The 25,221-nt window shown below is 28.4% G+C and overlaps 3 protein-coding genes across 6 annotated transcripts in view; 2 read left to right on the forward strand and 1 right to left on the reverse strand.

Moving 5' to 3' along the window:
- Positions 1-25,221, forward strand: part of LOC134831312 (potassium voltage-gated channel subfamily H member 2) — a 127,800-nt gene that overhangs the window by 22,677 nt on the left and 79,902 nt on the right. The window contains exons 2-3 of the mRNA XM_063845018.1: positions 14,043-14,124; positions 14,185-14,333. Coding sequence (XP_063701088.1) covers positions 14,043-14,124; positions 14,185-14,333 — 231 coding nt within the window. The remainder of the gene's footprint in view (positions 1-14,042; positions 14,125-14,184; positions 14,334-25,221) is intronic.
- On the forward strand, positions 15,835-24,608 carry LOC134831310 (mucolipin-3-like). Of its 4 annotated transcripts, none has more exons than XR_010161991.1 (4): positions 15,835-16,493; positions 20,800-21,433; positions 22,409-23,498; positions 24,300-24,323. XR_010161991.1 is itself a non-coding variant. In XM_063845014.1 (4 exons), exons 1-4 carry the CDS (start codon positions 16,200-16,202, stop codon positions 24,314-24,316), a joined length of 1,995 nt encoding a protein of 664 aa, XP_063701084.1. In that variant the 5' UTR covers positions 15,835-16,199; the 3' UTR covers positions 24,317-24,608. The 4 variants fall into 4 exon arrangements, 3 of the variants coding, with proteins under 3 accessions (XP_063701084.1, XP_063701083.1, XP_063701086.1); XM_063845014.1 differs by having other exon boundaries at positions 22,409-23,387; positions 24,229-24,608; XM_063845013.1 differs by having other exon boundaries at positions 22,409-23,387; positions 24,300-24,608.
- Positions 16,550-20,112, reverse strand: LOC134832416 (collagen alpha-1(IX) chain-like). Its single transcript, XM_063846430.1, has 11 exons — positions 20,102-20,112; positions 19,990-20,039; positions 19,743-19,938; positions 18,571-19,180; positions 18,443-18,514; positions 18,264-18,383; positions 18,130-18,209; positions 17,685-18,072; positions 17,577-17,623; positions 16,890-16,926; positions 16,550-16,834 (listed from the first exon to the last, which is right to left on the reverse strand). The coding sequence occupies exons 1-11, from the start codon at positions 20,110-20,112 to the stop codon at positions 16,550-16,552; spliced, it is 1,896 nt and encodes a 631-aa protein (XP_063702500.1).

Here is a 25,221-nt window from a genome sequence, read left to right on the forward strand (position 1 = left end):
AATTGAATAATTTTGACATTTTAAGTGACAGCTGTCAAATTTTTTTAAATCAAAATTACGATTTTTTAAACAATTTTTAAGAAAATTTGTAACTTTTTTATTCAAAATGTAACTTTTAACTATAAAATTATTCAAAAATTCAAAAAAGCCTGTAAAAAAATTAAAATTTAATACCAAATTTATAAAATCTGAATTTTCCCTTAGGGTCGTGTCTATTAGGGATTGCTATAAAAACTCATCTCTACTGTTAGCTGGGAGACATGGCGTCATATTTCTATCTAAATGCAGTAAAAATGAACTTTAAAATCTACTTTTTGTCATAAAAAACATAAAATTTGTTGATTTTCACACAAAAGTTACGAAATTGACCTACTGATCAAAGCAACACCGAGAGTAAAATCGATTTTCGTGACTTTTGTCCTTTTTACGATTTCATTTTATCGTCGAGATGTGTGTTAAATTCATTGAAGCTCGATGCAGCATCTGTTAAAATTGAAGTGTGGGTTAAAGTTTTCATCTGTGTCAACATTTCAAGATGGTTTTGCAGCAATTTTTGTTGTTGTTTCTTGCATTTCCCAACATTGCCCAATGCAATGGCAAGAAGCATTAAACCGAACAAACAAGACTTTTAATTGCAAATAATTGAAGAAATATTGAAAATTTGATATTTTCTTCGTTACTTGGGCATCGTTCTCTCTTGCTGAAACAAAGAAATTTTATCCTTACATGACCTGACATGGCAAATGACAAAACATTGTAGTCGCTCTGTCTGCCACACAAATTACACAACTTTTTGTTTCCACAAAATATTTTCAAGCCAAAAATCATCAATCAAGGATTTTGTCGATGGCCTGTATTTTACAACAAATTTAATTATTTACCTGCATGTCCTGCCCTGCTTTGCATCTCGTGTCCTGCTTCGACATGCCACGCACGTTCATCAATTTTATCTGCGGAAAGATACTCTTTTAATTGATTAATTGTCGGGATATCCATTTTAATTATTATAAATGAATTAAATTTTGATTATCATCCGTTCGTCTGTTATTTTGAGCGGGCAATTGTGGCACATGGACTGTAATAAATGGTCATCAGCACACACACACACGAGTCTCCCTTTTCATTAATATTTTATGCGGTTTTGATGATGCACAAAGTGCTTTTTTATTGATGAAGGACGTTGAAGTTTAAAATTTGGAATGCGAGGAATTTTTTTTTATGTGAACGATGAAAAAGTTTTAAAGAAAAAGTTAATAAAAAATTTATCTTGTTGAAGAATTTTAACAAGGAATTTTAATTTGATGAAGAATTTTGGTTGAAAATTGATTTTTTAAAAATTTGTTTCAGTTCTTCTCATATTTTTTAATTTTTAATTAATTTAAATAATTAATTTAAATTACTTATTTAATTTTAAAATTAATTTTCTTAATTTAACCATTTTTGTCAAATCTTTTTTGATTTAGTTTTGCTCTTGATTTAGTTTTCAAATCAAAGCTATGTCAAAGGAAAAAAATTTTTTCAGTTTCAATTTTTTGGCAGTTTTGAGTTATAAAATGATTAAAAATGATAATTTAGAGCCCTCTGACAAATTTTTATCCATTTGGAGCAAGATTTGACAAAAATTGCTTTGACACAGTTTTTGACACAGTTTTTTTTGCTCTTGATTTAGTTTTCAAATCAAAACTATGTCAAAGAAAAATTTTTTTTTCAGTTTCAATTTTTTGGCAGTTTTGAGTTATAAAATGATTAAAAATGATAAATTAAAGCCCTCTGACAAATTTTTATCCATTTGGAGCAAGATTTGACAAAAATTGCTTTGACACAGTTTTTGACACAGTTTTTTTTTGCTCTTGATTTAGTTTTCAAATCAAAACTATGTCAAAGAAAAAATTTTTTTTTCAGTTTCAATTTTTTTGCAGTTTTGAGTTATAAAATGATTAAAAATGATAAATTAGAGCCCTCTGACAAATTTTTATCTATTTGGAGCAAGATTTGACAAAAATTGCTTTGACACAGTTTTTGACACAGTTTTTTTGCTCTTGATTTAGTTTTCAAATCAAAACTATGTCAAAGAAAATTTTTTTTTCAGTTTCAATTTTTTGGCAGTTTTGAGTTATAAAATGATTAAAAATGATAATTTAGAGCCCTCTGACAAATTTTTATCCATTTGGAGCAAGATTTGACAAAAATGGCTTTGACACAGTTTTTTTGCTCTTGATTTAGTTTTCAAATCAAAACTATGTCAAAGAAAAATTTTTTTTTCAGTTTCAATTTTTTGGCAGTTTTGAGTTATAAAATGATTAAAAATGATAATTTAGAGCCCTCTGACAAATTTTATCCATTTGGAGCAAGATTTGACAAAAATTGCTTTGACACAGTTTTTGACAGTTTTTTTGCTCTTGATTTAGTTTTCAAATCAAAACTATGTCAAAGAAAATTTTTTTTTCAGTTTCAAATTTTTGGCAGTTTTGAGTTGCAAAATGATTAAAAATGATAATTTATATCTATCTGACAAATATTTATACATTTTTAGCATAATTTGTCAAAAATTGCTTTGACAGAGTTTTTGACACAGTTTTTTTGCTCTTGATTTAGTTTTCAAATCAAAACTATGTCAAAGAAAATTTTTTTTTTCAGTTTCAATTTTTTTGCAGTTTTGAGTTATAAAATGATTAAAAATGATAATTTAGAGCCCTCTGACAAATTTTTATCCATTTGGAGCAAGATTTGACAAAAATTGCTTTGACACAGTTTTTGACATAGTTTTTTTTTGCTCTTGATTTAGTTTTCAAATCAAAACTATGTCAAAGAAAATTTTTTTTTCAGTTTCAATTTTTTGGCAGATTTGAGTTATAAAATGATTAAAAATGATAATTTAGAGCCCTCTGACAAATTTTTATCCATTTGGAGCAAGATTTGACAAAAATTGCTTTGACACAGTTTTTGACACAGTTTTTGACATAGTTTTTTTTTGCTCTTGATTTAGTTTTCAAATCAAAACTATGTCAAAGAAAAAATTTTTTTTCAGTTTCAATTTTTTGGCAGATTTGAGTTATAAAATGATTAAAAATGATAATTTAGAGCCCTCTGACAAATTTTTATCCATTTGGAGCAAGATTTGACAAAAATTGCTTTGACACAGTTTTTGACACAGTTTTTTTGCTCTTGATTTAGTTTTCAAATCAAAACTATGTCAAAGAAAAATTTTTTTTTCAGTTTCAATTTTTTGGCAGATTTGAGTTATAAAATGATTAAAAATGATAATTTAGAGCCCTCTGACAAATTTTTATCAATTTGGAGCAAGATTTGACAAAAATTGCTTTGACACAGTTTTTGACACAGTTTTTTTGCTCTTGATTTAGTTTTCAAAACAAAACTATGTCAAAGAAAATTTTTTTTTCAGTTTCAATTTTTTGGCAGTTTTGAGTTATAAAATGATTAAAAATGATAAATTAGAGCCCTCTGACAAATTTTTATCCATTTGGAGCAAGATTTGACAAAAATTGCTTTGACACAGTTTTTGACACAGTTTTTTTGCTCTTGATTTAGTTTTCAAATCAAAACTATGTCAAAGAAAATTTTTTTTTCAGTTTCAATTTTTTGGCAGATTTGAGTTATAAAATGATTAAAAATGATAAATTAGAGCCCTCTGACAAATTTTTATCCATTTGGAGCAAGATTTGACAAAAATTGCTTTGACACAGTTTTTGACACAGTTTTTGACACAGTTTTTTTGCTCTTGATTTAGTTTTCAAATCAAAACTATGTTAAAGAAAAATTTTTTTTCAGTTTCAATTTTTTGGCAGATTTGAGTTATAAAATGATTAAAAATGATAATTTAGAGCCCTCTGACAAATTTTTATCCATTTGGAGCAAGATTTGACAAAAATTGCTTTGATTTTTGACACAGTTTTTTTGCTCTTGAAAAATCAAAACTATGTCAAAAAAAAATTTTTTTTTCAGTTTCAATTTTTTGGCAGTTTTGAGTTAAAAATGATGAAAAATGATAAATTAGAGCCTTCTGATAAATAAATAAATAATTTAAATTAAAATTATATTTATGAGAATTTAAAAAAACACCAAAATCGAAGAGATTAATTATTTTTTTTATAATTTTTTTTTATGAATTTTTAATTAAAAGTTGGACGATTTTCTATCAAAAGCTCTTAAATGACTAAAAAAATCAATATTTCAATAAAAAAAATTATTTTCCAATCAACTTTTACATCAAGATTCAAAAAAAAAACAACAAACTATAATAAGTGAAAATGTACACAAATCCGATACACTTTCCAGATATCCAGCCAAACAAGTGAACAAGCAACGTCAACGACAAAGTTTAATTCTTTTATCCATCACTTCGTTTACTTTTCATCAGAAGGAACGAACACAGCAAAAATTCTGCTGCACTGATCTTAAACAAACAACTTCGTCGTAAAACTTTCATCGTCTTCACTTTGATTATTTTAAAGCATATTTTCTGGTCTTTCGTTCGTTCGTCTTGTCAGAGAAAAGTCAAACAAGCGACGACGACGACGACCAGAGAAAAAGTGACTGAGCGCAGTAATTTGTTTGTTTATCCTTTTAATTTGATTTTTATTAGTCTCTTTTGTTGCTTTTCTCTGCGGGCATGACACGTCAAAGATGCACAAATAAATAAATTCCTCGTCCTTCTCCCACGAGAGAGGAACGAAATCGCATCTAAGCATTTTTGTTATCGCAGAATCTGTCACACTTTTTGGGTTCCGAATGTTTTCATGCAACTATCTAAATATTTGATGAGGCCAGAGATTGCCTTTTGCGATTAATGTTGCTGTGGCAGAGAGAAAAAAATAGTTTAAGAGCACATGGAAATTATGCTGCAGTTAATTTAAAAGGGTCTGGGGAGCGATATTGTTGATTAAGAGCATTTTCTGTGTGTGCGCACGTGGCACGAAGAGAGAAAGAGGATTTAAGTCCCAAAAATTTATAAAGTGTCCAGTTTTAAGTGCTGGTTATTTATTGTTTTAAAGCGTTGCACGAGAAATAAAACGAAACAAGCTGAAAAATATTGAAAATGGAGACGATTGGTTGCCCAAGCAGAAATGTCGCCTGTGTTCGATTGCACAAAATCTCGTCTACCGAGCTAAAAATGCAACTTTTTAATAGAAAATGTCAAATAATTTATTTTTTTTTGCCACACAATTTTCTTAGATGTCTTATTATTATTTTTACAACAATGTCTGGTTGCTGCATTGTTCAGATTCCTGAGGAATGTATCGTCTTCTTCTTGAGTTAACGAAAAAAAAAGAATTTTAGAAGAATGAAGAAGAAGATGTGTTAGAGCAGCTGATGTAAAATACAAAGTAAAAATAAAATAATTAAAGCACATTTTTTTTAAATTTTTGTTCTTATTGCTAAATAAGAAAAAATCTTATTGCTAAAAAATTTTTTGAAAAATTTTTTTTTCAGTTTCACTTAAATTAAAAATGATAAATTTTCTCTGTCCCTCTGACAAATTTTTATTTTAAAGGGTAAGATTTGACAAAAATTGCTTTGACAAAACTTTTTTTTCGACAAGTTTTTTTGCTCTTGATTTAGTTTTCAAATTTTTTTTTTTTCAGTTTCAATTTTTTGGCAGTTTTGAGTTATAAAATGATTAAAAATGATAAATTAAAGCCCTCTGACAAATTTTTATCCATTTGGAGCAAGATTTGACAAAAATTGCTTTGACACAGTTTTTGACACAGTTTTTTTGCTCTTGATTTAGTTTTCAAATCAAATCAAAGAAAAATTTTGTTTCAGTTTCAATTTTTTGGCAGTTTTGAGTTATAAAATGATTAAAAATGATAATTTAGAGCCCTCTGAAAATTTTTATCCATTTGGAGCAAGATTTGACAAAAATTGCTTTGACACAGTTTTTGACACAGTTTTTTTGCTCTTGATTTAGTTTTCAAATCAAAACTATGTCAAAGAAAAATTTTTTTTTTCAGTTTCAATTTTTTGGCAGTTTTGAGTTATAAAATAATTAAAAATGATAAATTAGAGCCTATCTGATAAATAAATAAATAATTTAAATTAAAATTATGTGAATTTAAAAAAAAAACAAAATCGAAGAGATTAATTATTTTTTTTAATAATTTTTTTTATGAACTTTTAATTAAAAGTTTAACGATTTTCCATCAAAAGCTCTTAAATGACTAAAAAAAATCAATATTTCAATAAAAAAAAATATTTTCCAATCAACTTTTACATCAAGATTCAAAAAAAAAAAACAACAAACTATAATAAGTGAAAATGTACACAAATCCGATACACTTTCCAGATATCCAGCCAAACAAGTGAACAAGCAACGTCAACGACAAAGTTTAATTCTTTTATCCATCACTTCGTTTACTTTTCATCAGAAGGAACGAACACAGCAAAAATTCTGCTGCACTGATCTTAAACAAACAACTTCGTCGTAAAACTTTCATCGTCTTCACTTTGATTATTTTAAAGCATATTTTCTGGTCTTTCGTTCGTTCGTCTTGTCTCGAAAATTCAAACAAGCGACGACGACCAGAGAAAAAGTGACTGAGCGCAGTAATTTGTTTGTTTATCCTTTTAATTTGATTTTTATTAGTCTCTTTTGTTGCTTTTCTCTGCGGGCATGACACGTCAAAGATGCACAAATAAATAAATTCCTCGTCCTTCTCCCACGAGAGAGGAACGAAATCGCATCTAAGCATTTTTGTTATCGCAGAATCTGTCACACTTTTTGGGTTCCGAATGTTTTCATGCAACTATCTAAATATTTGATGAGGCCAGAGATTGCCTTTTGCGATTAATGTTGCTGTGGCAGAGAGAAAAAAAATAGTTTAAGAGCACATGGAAATTATGCTGCAGTTAATTTAAAAGGGTCTGGGGAGCGATATTGTTGATTAAGAGCATTTTCTGTGTGTGCGCACGTGGCACGAAGAGAAAGAGGAATTTAAGTCCCAAAAATTTATAAAGTGTCCAGTTTTAAGTGCTGGTTATTTATTGTTTTAAAGCGTTGCACGAGAAATAAAACGAAACAAGCTGAAAAATATTGAAAATGGAGACGATTGGTTGCCCAAGCAGAAATGTTGCCTGTGTTCGATTGCACAAAATCTCGTCTACCGAGCTAAAAATGCAACTTTTTAATAGAAAATGTCAAATAATTTATTTTTTTTTGCCACAAAATTTTCTTAGATGTCTTATTATTATTTTTACAACAATGTCTGGTTGCTGCATTGTTCAGATTCCTGAGGAATGTATCGTCTTCTTCTTAACGAAACGAGTTAACAAAAAAAAATTAGAAGAATGAAGAAGAAGATGTGTTAGAGCAGCTGATGTAAAATACAAAGTAAAAGTAAAATAATTAAAGCACATTTTTTTAAATTTTGTTCTTATTGCTATTTTAATTTTTTTTTTAATTTTATTATTTTTTTAATTTTTTTTTTGTTTTATTAATTTAATTAATTTTTTTTTATTTAATTAATTTTATTAATTTTTTTTTCTGAACCTTTTTAATTTTTTTTTTTTGATAAATTTTAAGAATTTTTCAACTTACATAAGCTTTAAAATTTTTACCATTTTTTCTAAAGGTTAATTTTTTTTTATAATTTATTTTTAAATTTCCTCAAATTTAAATTTAAAGAGATTTAAAAAAAATATTTTTAATTTTTATTTTTTTCGAATTTTCCTAATTTTTTTTGTGTATTAAATTTTTTTTTTAAATATTTTTTTCTTCTACTTTCCTTTCTTTTCAATTTTTTCCATTTTTTTTTTATTTTTAATTTTTTTTCTTAATTTTTCATTAATTTAATTAATTCTAACGTAATTAAATTAATTAATTTTTTTATTTAAAAAGCTTTAAAAAAATAAATATTTTTTTTTAATTTAATTTTTTTTTTTATTTTCCGAATTTTTTTTTTTTTTCTGAAACTCGTTTTAGCTATTTTTTTTTAATTTTTTAATAATTTTTCATTGATAAAGAATTTTTATTTTTAAATTAAACAGACAATTTTTAACAAAAAAAATCGCTTTTCTTAAATTTCTTTTGAATGTCTTAAAACCCCGAAGAAAATGTTCTTTAAACTAACGAAGACACATTTTTGGTCTTTTGTGTCGACAAGACTTTGATGTAATCTTTGTTAAGTTATAGCGCTATAAAAATGTTGAAAAGCCGGATTTATTACAAGGCAACATCATAAATGGAAAATTCTGAAATTTTTTATCTAAATACACAAAATTTAATTTTTTTTTAAAGAGACTTTATTTACATAAACCGCAATATTTTTTTTTGTTGAATTTTTTCATTTGAGTTAATCATGAATTTATTCAAACATGAGTTTTTTTTTTTAAATAACATTTATTTACGTGTTTGCTTCTGTCACGTTCAACGTTTGGATGCATTTCAACTAATTTTTCTATCAATAAATTGAGTCATTTCTGCTCTCGTTCGATAAATAAAATGCGATTCCATCACGTTTTGATGTCCAAATGACGAAATTTTACGATTTTTTTTTCGCATGAAATTCTTTCACACTACTCAAACATTATTTAAATATTTTATCAACGGCACTGTATCAATATGCATTCATTGCAAAACGACAACAAACGACCGACAGACCAAACTACTGCATTGCCTTTTGGTGCACTATCATTCATTTTCTCTGTGTGGCACTTTTAAATGTAGTATCGTCGACTCGTATCGCATCGTGCTTTATTTTCATTTCATAAATTGTTTTGTCTATTTACACACACACACACAGAGGAGCAACAAAAAAAAAGTAGCACGAAAAACTCCCAACCCAAAATAAATGACGAAAAAAATGAAATAAAAAAATTGCATTACGACCACCGAGTAGTTGAGTAGTGTGTGATGGCCACAAAATAAGCATATTATTTTTCGAAAAACTCGAAAATAATGTTGTGTCTTTGTAAATATTTCCTTTTTTTTGCTTTGATGGACGACGACCGACATGGATAAAATTCATGTTCTGCAGTAATCTTTTTGATGATTATATGAATCAATTTTTTTTCCTTTTTAAAAGGTCTCATTGTTCCACACAAAAGGTCGAAAAAAGTTTCATTCATGGTTGAATTCGTGAGAACAATCGTCAATTTCGGTATAAAAGCCCGAAATAAATTGAAATCAAATCAGTTTAAGACCTAAAAATGAACTTTAAAGTAATCTTGACTTTTGCTCTTGTGGCTCTCTTTGCCCTCTTCGGCGCCAGTAACGCTGCAGATGCCGCTGGACCTGATGATATGTGTGTCGGTAAGGACAATGGTCATATCTACAAAAGCACGTGCAACGATTGTGTCTGCAACGGAGGAAAATCCTTCTGTACCATCAAGGATTGCGACGAAAAAGAAACCGTCAAAAAAGAATCAAGTCCATAGAAATGGAAAAAACAAAAATCTTTCGGGTTTTCCGTAAATAAATAAATGCAAAAGTAAATTTTTCTCTTTGTCATGTACTTTTGCTGCCCAATGACCAAGTAATTTTGGGTGTTCAATCATTTCAGAGGTACCTACTGCTTTTAAGAGCTGTGTGTGGTTATCGCGTTTTTAATGAAAAGTGCCATAAAATAAAGGCAAGAAAAAAAAGTTATGAAAACAATCGCGCCCCGTACATAAACTATCAGAATCAGACGTCGTATTAAAGTCAAAAGGTAAATGAATGCGTGATTTAACTATTTTTTTCCTGTTTTACTTTCGATATGTACGCGCTTGTTAATACACAAACCGCCCGTTTGTAGTTGATGTTATTATTGCTGAAGTAGTTTTTTGAATGGGACGAAGAACTTTGCTCATTAATTTTTTCCTTTTTTTTCTGTGTGTAGAGGTATTTATTTACATTTTTGCTGGTTCGAGAATTGGGGGGTTAGGAAAGTTACAGGTTTCTTACATATGATTAAAACTGATATGAGAGAACTTAATTTTTTTTTCTAAAATACATTTTAGCTAAGAAGCAGATGTTGAATTCGAGGGGTTTGTACTGCTAAGTCAAATCCAAAAAATCCATAGAAAATCTAATAAAATCCATCAAAATAAACAAAAACTAATTAAAATCCTAAAAAATCCATCGAAATCCATAAAAATCAAAAAAAATAATCCACTAAATCCAAAAATAAATTATCAATTTATTTATAATCAATTTACGCAGATTTTAACCTTTTGAAACGATTTTTTCAAATTTTATATTAAAATTAAAATTTTTAATTAAAAATTAACATTTATTTATCATTCTAAATCCGACATTTCAGACATAAGTCCGCTGTCATTATTTTCACATGTTTCTTCATTATGAGCTTCAACGATGCCTCTTTCCTGATTTTTTTCTGCATTTTGGAATATGCGAACGTAAATTGGCATACTTGAATGTACCGAAATCCCCATTTGCATTACGAGTAGAACTTAAGGCACGAAATTCCGAACAATAGGGACATTTATATAATGATTCTACTTGGTATTTTTTTATAATAGACATATTACAGGTTATAAAATTAAATTTTTCAGTATATCCATGAGAAAATTAAATTCTTTAAATTTTTGAGCTTCACCTTAATGACGCTTGATTTGTTGAAAAAAAAGAGCTTGATGATGTTATAATTATGTGAACAGTACTTTTATCGACGGCGAGATTGTTAATAGGTTCATGATTAATTGACTTAAATGAAAAGAAAATGAGGTAGATCGACAATAGTCAATAGTCATAATTTTGTTAATTGTTCTGGTTTTTTCAGTACTTTATCAGGTCATCTGTTTCAATTTATATAGCTTTAGTAAAAGTGTTCTTTAATCGTGTGATGATTCTTCTAATAGCTGGTCACTCATTTACCCAAGACTCAAGTTTCGTTATTACCTTCGACAATTGATGATATTTTCCTTCATTATTTGTCGGATTGATTTCTTATTTTAGGGTTTTTATGCAATACTTTCAAAATTATTGATGCTTATCATAATTCTAAGGTTTAGTTAGTCTTAAAAGACTTTGTTTTGATCTCTTTACTATTAGATGGATTTTTTGCAATTATTTCTTCTGAAGGATTTTGACTTCAATAGTTTGAGAAATAAAATAAAAACTATTGATCAGCATTCTGAAAATATTTTTACTTTATAATTTTCATTAAAACTTTATACAAAATAAAAAAAAACTTACCTTCTTTTTTCGATGAAATCCTTTTTCCACATAACTTTCCAACTCCCCCATCTCACCTTTATTGTAGTAAACTCTATAATAAAAAATAATAATAATAATCATATAGCTATCGTCTCTGTTCAGACACAACTAATTTGTTGTGTTTTCATTCTTACCTACTTAGTCCACGAACTACACAAAAATTTTCTTTTTTCGTACCGCGATAATTATTACTCGAACGCATACTTGGCCCATATTTTTTCGTCGTTTTTTTTATAAATAATGCGGATATAATTTTAATGCCTCGCTACGTCTGAAATTATGAAAAATAGTTTTTAAAATAATAATTTTTTATGTAAACAATTTTGCTCGTTCAAGGGTTTGTTGCGTTCGGGTTGAAATAATTGATAAAAAAAAAAGTTTTTTTTTTGTTTAGTTACTTAAAGTATATGAATAACGACATTTCCGTGATTCGAATGATTATTGCCCCTCAAAAAAAATTTTTTTTTTTCGGGCATTGTTAAAATTCCGTATTGTTGTTGCTTTTTATAGTTAATTTTTTTTGGTCGACAATAATAATTTTAATAATAATAATCGTGTTTCATGTGCGGTTGTTACTCACCTTAGCTAAGTGTATGCAAACTTTTACTCCTTTCGACGTGTGTGTTTTTGTGTGAACAAGACAAATATGTGTTGAGTTTCTCGAAAACTAATACGAAAATTGGTAGGAAATGAATGTTGACGCCGCTTCTGGTTGCGATAATTGTTGTTTTTTCCTCGAAAAAAGGGGGAAATTGTTTGAAAAATTTTTTAAGCGTAATCAAATTAATAGTTCTTTGCGACACAATACTTACTTTTATGACCAAATTTGTGATTTTTTGTGATAATCCCTCGTTGACTCGAAAGTAGGTTGAAATTTCTCGCGACTTTTAACATTTTTTTTTTGTTTTATTTTTTCTGACGATAAATCAATGTGCGAGAGACACATAGTAAAATACCATTCACACCATTAATTTTATTTGCTTTTTAATGCAATCTATCACATTCTTGGATTTTTTCTTTATTTCTTTCTGCTTTCGTTCGTAGTATGTCTCTCGAATAAATGTGCAATAATTTAAAATGCAAGAATTTGCATAAATTTATAGCTTTCTAACAATTCGAGACATGAAGAAAAGTTTTCTTCAAGTGCCGGTTTTGTGAAGTGACATGAGTGACTTTTGAGCCAATTTTCCACTCAAAATTCAAATTTATGAGATTTTTTGAGAAATTTCGATCCGTCATTCCATCACGTTTATTAATTTTTCTGTCTATCCATCAAAACAAAAGTTTTGCGAAGAAAACTTCCACATGGATATTTTTCTGCGAAAACTTTTGTCGGATATCAGTTTTTGGCGCCAAGCCAACCATAATTTGATAGACTTTTCTAAATTTCTAATATTTTTTCCGTTTTTCTTTTTGGTTCAAAAAACAGATAAGAGACGAAATTTTGTTCCGAAGACCTGTTTTTTTTTTGCGAAGGTTCTAATAAATTTTACTTAATGATCACACGAAAAAACCCAAAGACGAAAAAAAAAGTAATAAATGAATAAATAATTAAAATTGCACATAACTAATTTTTCTTGGCACCAGATGATGTGTGCAATAAGTACCGACACATACGGATGCGATAGATTAGCGATAGGGCAATAAATAAAGTGACGACGACGGTGATGAATTTGATTATGAGCCGTGAATTAGCGTGATTTTCGATCGTTTTTCGCGTAATGGGCAAGCAGCTTTCCGACGAACGTAAGTTAAAGAAAACAGATAGAGGACAAGGTTGTTGATTGATCTTCGACCTTAGCGATCTTTTTTTATAATTTTAATTATGTAGTTTTAATTTTTCTTGTGCGCCTCGGTTTATAGAGTATAGTCAACAAGAGGGTTTGTGTTGATTTTCTATTAAAATAATAAAAAAAAATTTAATAAAATTATGAGATGCGAAGAAAAACGAGTTTTATGAGTAATGTGATGAAAGAGTGAGTAATGTAGATGGCTCGACAGCATCTTTTGACGCGAATAAATGTCAAGGTTGATTTTTCTTTTATTTTTTCTTGGCTCCTTAATAATGACCGGAAATTTTTCAAAATTTCATTTAAAAGTTATTTGCTTTTAATTTAATTGAAAAAAAAAACTATAAAAATTCAATTTAAATTTTTAAGTATAAAATTTTGTTAAAAAAAATAAACTTATAAAAAAATAAATAAAATTAATTTATTTTAATTAAAAAAATAAATGATAAAATTAGAAAATAAACTTAAAAATATTAATTTAAAATTTTGAAAATTAAAAAATATAAATTATTTATTTTAAAAATTATTTAACATTGATAAATATATTTTTTAATTCATTTAAGAATATTTTTTTAATTAAATTTTATTTATTTTATTTAATTAAAAATAAATAAAAATTAAATTTATTAAATTTAAATAGTTTTCAACAAAAATTATTTTTTTTTATTTTTTAAAATTATTTATTAAAATTTTTAAGTTTATTTGTCTAATTTTTTAATTTCTTTTAATTAAAATGAATTAATTTTATTTATTTTTTTTTATAAATTTATTATTTTTTAACGAAACTTTAGGTATATTTAAAAATTTTAAATTAAATTTTTATAGTTTTTTTTCTTACTGTTTTATTTTTAATTATTTTTATATTATTTTTTTTTTATAATTATTATGTAAACATATGAACTTTTGGATTTAATTTAAATTTTCTTCATTTTGAATTTGAATTATTTTTTTTTTAAATGATTCAATAGAGTTAAAAATTTCGCTTTAAATTTTTGCTCTATTCTAAATATTTTTTCTCGATTTTCTTCAACAATAAATCTACTAACTTGTCAACTTCTTTTTCTTTTTATTTTCAGATCGGAGCTTTGTTGTAGCAAATGCACAATCAGAATCATGTCACATCATCTTTTGTTCAGACGGTTTCTGTAAAATGACTGGGTAAGAATATTTTTTCCTTCATTCCGAACAACTTTAGAATTTTCGGATATTTTTCTGCAGTTTCACTCGTGCAGAAGTGATGCAACGCTCTGCCGTCACAGAATTTTTACATGGCCAAATGACGTCCAGTAGCGTAATTAGTTCAATTAGGGAAGCTTTAACTAGTGGTTTAGAGAAACATTTTGAAGTTTTATACTACAGAAAAAACGGTAAGTGATCAATTTTCAATATTTCTCCATATACATATTTCCCCCTAAAAAATGCGATAAATTGTGAAAAAAAAATGTGTCGACATTGCATCGAATGCACTAAATTGAAATGAATACGAAGACGAGGTTAGAATGTCGTATCATGTTAAATTACACGAAAAAAGCGCAATAATTTGTAATAAAATACGTGACCTATACCACTAAATAACATCCAACATCGTCATTATTGTATTATTATTATGATTATCGTGACACACACATTACATTTATTATTACATTATTATTATTGTGACAACAGTATCACACTAACTTTCGCGCGCGCCCGTATGTCAATAAAGCAGCAAAAAGAAATGAATAATGGAAAAATGAAGCGCGCGCAAATAAATTGAAATTATGGATATTTTATGTGAGTTCTATAGATGTGATTCTAACTATAAATTTTGTAGGTGAATAGATTATCCGGGTGGATTACTTTTAACGGATTTATCCTTTTTATTTTAAAAGCGTTATGTGATCCTTATTGCATTTATTCGATAAACGTCAATGCAAATTTTGCTATATTGAGTAATGATGTCAAAAATGGATTATGCAATTTTAGATCTCGAGTACTCGTTCAAAAAATTCACGAATTTTAGAAATTTTTCGAAAAGATCAAATTTATATTTTTTTAGAAAACAATTTTTATTTTTAAATATTTCCTTGAATTCTTTTAACCACTTAAAAAAATTTAAACTTGTGAAATTTATTAACAATTTCAACAAAGACTCCAAAATTTCAATTTAGAAAGTTTTTCATTTATTTAAAAAAAATTATAAATATTAAACTTAAATTTAAATTTATAAATAAAAAATTTTAAATATTAAAAAATTTCCAAAAATTAAATATTTTGTAAGAAAATTAAAAAAAAAATTCAAAGTAAGAAAATTGAAAAAAATATTTCTTTTAATTTAACGAATTTTTTAAAAATTCTTTTGCTTTTTATATATTTTCTTAACATTTGCTAAAATATTATTTTTATTTATTGATAAAATTGAAAAATTTTCTGCAATTTTTAAGTTTTTGCTTTAATTCAATTACTTTAAGTCTTATAATTTTCGAAAAAAATTTATTAGATCGGTTTTTTTTTGAACATTGATCAAAAAATTTAACGAAATTTCGTCAAAAATTCAAAAATATATTTTAAAAAATTTGAAAACAATTTTTTGTTATATCAAATTTATACAATTCCAGTTAATTTTTGATATTTAATCAATTTCTAAAAGATCTTATTTAGATCAAAATTTAGTCAGTCGATCAGTTGATTTTTCAAGTATTCATTTTTGACATCACTACTTACCCAGCAAACATGTGAGACGATCGAAATTGATAAAAACTCGCCAACTGCTAATTCAATAACAACATTTTGAGTATTCGAATTAGCATTTGGCGAATTTATTTATCAATTTCATTCGTCTCGTGTCCTAATGCGCATCAAATTGTGTGTCAACACTACACAGCGTTCGTATGTCTGTAGAAATCGTACAAAAAATACTGAAGAAGGAAAAATAACAAAGAATCGTCCACGGAAACAGTGAAAAAGTAACAATCGAGCGAAAAACAACAACGCAAAACCGTTCCAGTGGATTTTTTGTGCAATAAAAAAATTGAAAATCTCTCCTGAAAAGCAGAAATTTTGGATTTTCAACGAAATTTCGCAACAAGTTGGAACTCTCATCTCAGCTGACTTTGAAAAACAATCGAACAAAGTACATAAATAGAAATCTCGCATGAGCTAATATCATCTTTTCGCGCATCAATTCAAGGTTTGTCCTTGTGAAAAATTAAAAATCAACGATTGCGCGAATACGTCGCCGTACCGAGCTTGAAATGAACAAAATTCCGGATCCAACGAGAGTTTATCAGCCAACAACAACGATGCTCGATAACGATGACGACGAAAACTCCCTTTGCGAGAGTGAGTCAGATGCTGCAAATGCGGGCGCCACGAGACCCCCATACGAAAGCACGCGATTCGAATCGGGATTTTCGAGTGCGGGTACGTTTCAAGCATCGTCGACACACAGCGAGGACAAGATGCGACGTCGCCTGCAATTTTTCTTCATGAATCCCATCGAAAAGTGGAAGGCACGACGAAAGTTTCCGTACAAGTTTTTTGTGCAGGTAAGTGATTTTTTTGATTGCTTTATTTAAAAAATTCTCTCTCTTTCGAGTGTCAATTAACCCTTCATGGTGTATGCGGGAGGTCCTTTGTCGCTCTGAGGCGCCATGTAAGCTTGAGGAGCAAACATGCAATGAAGAGGACATTGTCCGGGCGATCCGCGTTCTCCGCGAGGACCTGGAGGTCCGGGATCTCCGCGTTGACCGTCTTTTCCGGGAAATCCGACGCCATCTTCGCCACGAGGTCCTGGGCTTCCATCTCTTCCGGGTTTGCCGGGAGTTCCGATGCCATCTTGACCACGATCTCCTTTTTCTCCTTGACGTCCTGGAGGTCCAGGAGGGCCCTTGAAAGATAAAATTTGTAGAAAAGTTGCGATTTTTGAGGGAATTTGAACTTACTTCAGGTCCTTGCATGCCTGGATATCCGTTTTCGCCTCTGAAATTATCAAAAAATGGGAAAAAGTTGATAAAATTATTTTTAAAAAATTCAATTTTTTTTATCTAATTTTTTGAGAAAATTTTTAAAAACGACTTTTTGATATTTTAATCTAAAATGTTATAATTTGTTTAATTTTTGGTACAATTTTGAACTAAAAAAAATTAAAAGATAAGAAAAAATTATTTTTCTATTTTTTTTTTTATGAGAAATTATCAAATATTTTTGAAAATCAAAAAAATAAAAAATTAAATCAGTTTAAAGTCAATATTTTTTACTTTTTCAAATTTTTAGATGAAAATTGGTTAAAATATTTAAATTAAAAAAAAATAATTTTAATTATTTATTAAGTAAAATATTAAGTAGATTTTGAAAAAATTTCTTCTAAAAAATTGAATATTTTCGTTTATCAATTTTTTTAAATTTATGAAGTTTTAAATTAATTTTTATAAAATTTAATATTTTTCACTAAAAATTTCAAAAAGTGAAATTATTTAATTTCTCAATTGATTTTATCGAAAATTTTTAGTTTTTTTTTTCAAATATTCATCTTTTATGAAAATTATCAAAAAATTAATAAAAATGAAATCGAAAATATTTTCATGAATTAAGTCAACAATAATTACAAAAATTAATTAAAAAATCATTACCTTGGTCCTTCTGGTCCTGGCAATCCTTGTTCTCCGCGAGGTCCAGGCTAAAAAAAAATAAAAATTCAAAATTTTCTTCAAATTTTATCATAAAAATCATTTTCTCACTTTTCCCGGAGGACCTGGAGGTCCGCTTCCTCGTTCATATTGCAACGCCAACATCTCATCGCGCACAACTCCGAGACAAATATTGCGAATATCCGCATCTGACATTTCTCCAGGTCTTCCAGGAGGCCCGCGAAATCCTCTTTCTCCCGGAGGTCCTTGAATGCCATTCATTCCGGGTTGTCCTCGTTCTCCTTCAGGTCCTCTTTCTCCTGGTTCGCCAGGATTACCTGGAAGTCCTGGAGCTCCATCTTTTCCATCATTGCCGTCTCTTCCGGGAGGTCCCATTGGTCCGGGATATCCTCGAGGACCTGGCGCTGATTCGACACTTACGTATTCGCGAGCGCCTTCGTGAACAACTTTACCCGGAGGCCCTGGAGGACCAATTGGACTGAAAATTTAAAGAAAAAATTTAGAAATCTTGATGGAAAATGATTTAAATTCATACCCTGGAAGTCCTTGAAGACCTGGAATACCAGGAGCTCCTCTTTCGCCTTTTTGTCCTAAAGATCCTGCCCCGCCAAAGCCCTGAAAATGAACTTAAATGAAAATTTGATCGATTTTGAGGTTAGAAATTCTTACAGGTTCTCCTTTTTCACCCTTTTTGCCATCTAAACCGGGCAATCCAATAACTCCTTGATCGCCTTTTTCTCCTTTCGCTGTGAAACTTGCTCCTGGTTGTCCGGGAACGCCACGTGGTCCCTTTTGAGGTTATGTTTGTGATCAATTTTGAGGTTAGAATCATAAAAATCTCAACTTACGGGTTTTCCGCGTGCTCCTGGAAGTCCTGTTGGTCCAATTAATCCTCGAGGTCCTGCAGGTCCTGGCATTCCCTGAATTTTAAACAAATTTCAATTGAAATTCTAAAAAAATTTCGAAATTTTCTCACATCTGTTCCATTATATCCGGGAGGTCCTCTTGGGCAAACGATATCGCACGTTGGTTGAGGTCCCTGAGCACTCGGCAAATTAGGACTAACTCCCGCAACTTCATACTGAGGCAATTCATCGCACGTTTCCTTCGTTGGTTTCGTTGGATCGCAACTCAAAACCATCCATTGAAGATCGACATGAGGCGATTCTGCGTGCAAAACGTGCTCTTCAGCAAATCTCGCTACAGAAACATATCCACTCGAAGTATCAAAATATCCTCTTGCCTCCAATTCAGCGTCGTACGTTCCATCCAAATATCGCACAGGTTGACAATCGACCCAAAGTGAGGCTTTTTCATGCGTTACGCCGAGCATAACTTTGTGCCAACGTTGATCGAAGAGTTCGCGATGCTCGAATTCAATGACTTGCAAATGCCCGTCGACTTGCGGCAAAGAAACTTCCAACGTCGAATGCGCTGGATTGAGTTTCACGTACATTTGAGACTCTTCGTAGGAGTTACTCAAATGGAAAAGGTACCATGGGTCTTGGGTTTCTTCGTGACTGCGATAAGTGCACTCGAAACTGAATTGATGAGGGATTCCTTGGGGGAAGGCTTCGTAACTGTGACTGTTGAAAGAGAAAATTTCATTGAAATTCTTCAAAAATTAAAATTTTTAAATATTTATTACGAAAATTTATTGAAAAACTACTAATTATGTTCAAAAATTAAAATTTAACTTCCAATTAGAGAAAATTTTTAGAAATGTCAATTCAAAAATTGACAGTTAAAAAATTTGAAAATCGCTTTGTTGCTAATTCAAACAAACTTAAAACTGAAACTCATGAAAAATTTTTAATTTTTGCATAAAATTCGAAAGAAAAACTGAAGCAAAGAAAAATTTTTGAAACGTCAACTTAAAAATTGACAGTTAAAAAATTTGAAATTCGCTTTTCTGCTAATTCAAACTTTCAAAAGAGTTTAAATTTATGAAAAATTAGGCTTTTACACTAAAAATTTTTGAAAAAATGAAATTTTTTAACTTTTGACAGAAAATTTTTTAAATGTCAATTCAAAAATTGACCGTTAAAAAAATTTAAAAATAATTTTTACAAGATTCTGTTGACTTTTGCTCAAAAATATCAATTTTCCTTTAATATTTCTCAAAAAATCTTTTAAAAAATAACTTACATCGTCAAATTACTCTCCCGTCTCAAACTGTAAGCAGTTTGAAGCATATCTGAGCCCTGAACTCGCTCAACAGACTCGTACAAAATTTCCGATTGATCGAGACGAAACTCACGAATCAAGTCAAAAGTATTTAAATCTGCGTCTCCAGGACGCCATTTTCCACAAGGACCGTGCTCGTACTCGTATTCAAGTTGTTCTAAAATTAAATTTTAATTAATATTTTTTTATTAAAAAAAAAATTACTTACGAGCTAACAGCAATCTGTAAGTCATACAGATTAAGACAAAAGTCAAGCAACTGAAAAAAAAATTTTTTAATAAAAATTTAAAAAATTTTTTAAAAATTTAATTTTTACTCACAATTTCGCCATTTTTCGTTAAAATGGATTAAAATTTGAGTTTTAAGTGAATTTTTAATTAAGGGCCCTTTTTCGATTCACTCACTCACTGAATTTTCTCATAAAAATTTTATTATTTTTTTTAAATTTTTCTTTAAAATTCACTGAATTTTTACATCTTCTTTCCTTCAAGAGGAAGAAAAAGTCAAAAAATCACAAAAAACTCTAAATTTTTAATTTTTATCCAATTTTAAGCCTTTTATTTGTATGTCTAATCCAAATGAAACTTCAGCACCGACTGATTTTTAGACAAAATTTAATCTAACTCGTTATATTAGACGAAAAACTTAGTGAAGCAAAAAAAAAAAGTTGATTTAAAAAACAAACAGTCCAAATTTTTTTAAGTTGAGGCGTTTCATAGAAAAATTTTGATCATTTTCGGGTTTATTGTCTCCAGAATTTCTTTACTTAAACGAATTTCGTGAGTAAAATGCAATCACGTGACTTCCAAAATAATTTTTGGAGATGAGTGATTTCAAATTGGGACAAAAATCTGTTAAAGTAATTAAAAATTTTGTCTTTCATTGATTAGGCAAGTTGATGTTTATTGCAAAAGAGTCGTTCTCGCGACATACTTTCCGTTGGAATTTCTGTGGGTTTGACACTCGAAAAAAATTTTCATAATTTTTTTTCCATTTTTTAACATTTTTTCCATTTCAGGTGATCAAAATTATTCTCGTGACGATGCAATTGTGTCTTTTTGCCCATTCGCGTTACAAGCACGTCAACTACACATGGGACAACAAAGTGACTTTTTCGCACATTTTCCTTCGTGGTTGGGATCCGCAGATGGAAGTTGCTGCATATCCGCCCGAAACGGGTCCCCTTTCCGTCTACGTGATTGATGATTTTTACAAAACGATCGATTTTGCGCTCGTTGGTTACTCAAACTTGTCACAAGCTATCGGGCCGTATTCCTATCCGAACGAGAATAATACCGCAGAACCCATTAAAATGTGCATTTATCGGTACAAAGAAGGCACGATTTTTGGATTTAACGAGAGTTATATCTTCAATCCGGAAATTGATGGACTTTGTGTGGAATTGCACTCGAATGTGACGAAAATAGGATCTAAACAGTGGTTTATTGATCACGATATTCAGATTGATTTTTCGGCTTTTGTCAAGGCAACGCTGGATTTTAGCGTGAAAACGATCAATTTTAAGGCGGCAGGACCGATTGCGCCTCCCGATTGCTACAGATTTGACATTCAAATTCTGTTTGACAATTCGGATCACGATGGGCAGGTTATATTGACGCTCGATGCGGAGCCGATACGATTGAATTGTAAAGGTGAGTTGGTAAAGTCTCTGAGATGAGTTTTGGAGTGATTTTAATGGATAAAAATTTAATTTTTTGCTTAGTGATTTTGATGGATAAAAATTTAATTTTTTGCTTGAAACTCAATTTTTTGAGGAATTTTCATTAAAAATAATTTTAAAAGAGCTTTTTTATTCAAAAATTTTAAAATTTTTGTAAATTTTTTACAATTTTTGGTTTAAATATCGCTTTTTATATAAAAAAATTAAATTTTAACAATTTTTTTTTCCAAAATTTAATTTAAATTTAAGTTTTTGAAACTCAAAATTCACTTAATTAAATTTTGGAAAATATTTTTGTTAAAATTTATAAAAAGTTTTATACAAAACGCTTGAATTATCGAAAAATTGTGAAAAATTAAAAGTTTAAAATTTTTGAATAAAAATTATTTCTTACCAAAATTCCTCCAAAATTATTTCTGAAAAAAAAAAAACTTTTTCATAAAAATTTTAATTTTCTATGAAATTCATGGTATTTTTGTGTTAATTTTGATCATTTTCCTTGATTTAAATAAAAAAAAAAATAATTTTTTGAGAAATTATTATTTTTAAACAATTTAGTGCTAATTTTTAACTAAAAAAATTTGAAAACTTAAATTTTTATCTCAAAAATTAAATTCAGGCAAAATTACATATAAAATTAATTAAATATTTTTTAAAATAATTTATAAAAAATTAAATTAAAAAAATAATTTAAATTAATTAATTAATTAACAATTTTATCATAAATTTTTAAATTAATTTTTCAATAAAATAATTTAATAAAAATTATTTAATTAGTTTGATATAAAATTTTGTAAAAGAACGAATTAATTTTTTTTATTCAATTTGATTTTTTTAGATCAAATATTCGATAAAATAAATAAATTTTTTTTCTTTCAAAATTACTCATTTTAGACTCAAAAACCTCAAAATAAGCAAAAATTTTAATAAAAATTTTTCATTTTAGGTGACGTCGAATACTTCCGTCATTCCGTAATCGATGCCGCTCTCCGAAGTATTCTCAACTTTTTCGTCATCATCATCTGCTGTCTCAGTTTTGGCTTGTGCGCGCGTGCCTTATATCGCGCCCAACTCCTCCGCATCGACACGCAATCCTTCTTTGTGAACCATTTCGGGCAAGAGTTGTCTTGGGATGGCAAAATGGAGTTTTTAAACGTTTGGTACATCATGATTTGCGTCAATGACGTCCTTCTGATTTTGGGATCTGCCCTAAAAGAGGAGATTGAACGTTCTCACTTCACATCCAACGAATGGAATAATTGCTCGTTGTTACTCGGAATCGGAAATTTACTCGTTTGGTTTGGCGTCTTGCGATATTTGGGCTTCTTCAAGACCTACAACGTCGTAATTTTGACACTAAAACGTGCCGCGCCCAAAATTAGTCGCTTTTTGTTGTGCGCTTTGTTAATTTATGCCGGATTCACGTTCTGCGGATGGCTAATTTTGGGTCCGTATCACATTAAATTCCGTTCGTTGTCGACCACGAGTGAATGTCTCTTCGCGCTGATCAATGGCGACGACATGTTTGCCACTTTTACCATCATGTCGGACAAATCGACGACTCTTTGGTGGTTTTGTCGCATTTATTTGTACACTTTTATCTCGTTGTACATTTATGTCGTGCTGTCACTCTTCATTTCCGTCATTATGGATGCCTATGACACGATTAAGAAATATTACGCCGAAGGATTCCCGCTGACAGACCTGAAACAGTTTATGGGACGCATGGATGAGGCGGATTTTACTTCGGGCATTTTCCGCTCGGAGGAAAGTGACGAGGATGCGGTGCACCGAACACTCAAGCGGATTTGTTGCTGTTGCATGGATAGACCGGCGACGTCGCAGGGAACGACAGTTGGAGGTTACGAGACGCTCAACCAGAAAGCCAGTGAACGAAGAACGGGCGGAAGTGCGAGAATTGAAGAGTAAAGAAAAAAATATTTTTTTAATGATAGGAACGATCGAAAAAATTGAAGACTGTGTTAAATTTTAATTAATGCGCAAGAAGAAAGAACATATTTAGTGAAGGACAATACGTAACTTTTAGATTAGAGAAAAAAAAAATTAAAGAAAAAAATATTAGATAAGAATTTTAGAATTAGAAATGTACAAATCAGGAAAAAAACAAGCGTTACCAAAATAACATTCACAGAAAAAAATTCCTTTATAAAAAAAATTAAAGCAAAAAATGAGAGATTGGATGATTTTTTTAAAGAAAATTTTAATTTTATGAGAAAAAAGTTGAAAATTTGTCAAAAATTAATGAAAAATTTTAGATTTTTAAAATTTTCTGTAAAAATTTAATTTTTTTCTCATATTTTCGAAATTATTTTATTGATAAAAGAACAAAAATTATCAAAATTTTGTTTTTTAAAGGAAATTTGTTTTTTTATTTCGAAAAAAACTTTTTTTCAAAATGAAATTTGACTTTATGAAAAATTTTATAGTTTTTTTGTGATAAATCAAAATTTTATGGTATCTACATTGAGATTTTATAAAAATTATTAATTTTTATCACATTTTAAGAAAAACTGCATAAAAAATATTTTTTAAATAGAAAAATCACAATTATTTCATCAAATTTAAATCTTACACGAAAATATTAAAAAAAATTGCCCAGAATTTCTAAATTTATATTCAAAAATTGTGCTAAAAATAATTTTTAAATAATTTTGAGATAAATTTTCAACTTTTTTCTCCACATTAACGAACAAATATTCAAAAAATGCCATAAAAAATATTAAATTTCTTCAAAAAATCATCCAGTCTCTCATTTCATCCCAAAAAATGTTCAAAAATCCGCATCCTTATCACGTTTCTCCAACTTTTCATGCCAGATACGCGAATAATCTGAAGCAAAACGCACCAATACTCACCCCGTTTCATCAAATTTTGCACATTTTCAGGTTATTTTTGAAGATATTGATAAAGACTCGTGAACCAAAGGATATTTTTTCTTAAAATAATACAGAAATATTTGTTGCCAAGTGTTATTAAGCCAGATAATTAATAAAAATTGTACACCGCAGACTTGTGAAAATAGAAAAAAATATAAAAAAAATATTTTTTTTTAGTTTTAGATTTAAAAAGAGCAATTAGAGATATTTTTCATATACAATTTATGTTTAAAAAGGAGCTAAATAAAATTAATAATTAATTAATTAAATAAAATAATAATAAATAAAAAAATTAAAAATTTATTAAACATCTTTTAATTAATTTTAAATTGAAAATTTATCAAAAAATATTTTAAATTAATTTTTAATTTTTAAATATAATTTTTTTTTTTTTTATTAATTTTTTTAAAAATAATTTTAAATAATTAATTTTTAATTTTTAATTTAATTATTTTTTAATTTATTATTTATTTGAATTAATTTTTTTAATTAATTTTTAATTAAATTTATATTTAAATATTTTTTTAAAATTAAATTTTTATAATTTTTTTTTTTAATTTAAATTTTTTTAAAATATTTTTTTCATTTATTTTAATTTTTATTTTAATAATTTTTAGATTAATTCAAAAAATTGATAAAAAATTCTATATTAAATTCTCATACATTCATTATTTAGAAAAAAAAAAATTTGAGATAATAATTCAGACGTTGACGTGTTTTAACCAGTATCGAAGTGTAAATACGTACCTGAGATGTTTGCGAACGGAATGTCGCAGTGAAACTTTAAACAAGATTAAATTGGACAACAATAGAGTAGCTCATGACGTTTGGACTTTCAATGGTAAATGATAAGCGGGAGAGT

The sequence above is a fragment of the Culicoides brevitarsis genome, chromosome 2 (assembly GCF_036172545.1).
Source record: "Culicoides brevitarsis isolate CSIRO-B50_1 chromosome 2, AGI_CSIRO_Cbre_v1, whole genome shotgun sequence".
In the NCBI taxonomy this organism is placed as follows: domain Eukaryota; kingdom Metazoa; phylum Arthropoda; class Insecta; order Diptera; family Ceratopogonidae; genus Culicoides; species Culicoides brevitarsis.

Coding starts and splice junctions, on each gene's coding strand:
- LOC134832416 (XM_063846430.1), bottom strand. Junction 19,939..19,989: donor TTACAGATTGCTGTTAGCTC/GTAAGTAATTTT, acceptor ATTTAATTTTAG/AACAACTTGAATACGAGTAC. Junction 18,073..18,129: donor GGTCTTCAAGGACTTCCAGG/GTATGAATTTAA, acceptor TTAAATTTTCAG/TCCAATTGGTCCTCCAGGGC.
- LOC134831310 (XM_063845013.1), top strand. CDS start 16,200: ATGAACAAAATTCCGGATCCAACGAGAGTTTATCAGCCAACAACAACG. Junction 16,494..20,799: donor CGTACAAGTTTTTTGTGCAG/GTAAGTGATTTT, acceptor TTTCCATTTCAG/GTGATCAAAATTATTCTCGT. Junction 23,388..24,299: donor GGAAGTGCGAGAATTGAAGA/GTAAAGAAAAAA, acceptor TTTTCATGCCAG/ATACGCGAATAATCTGAAGC.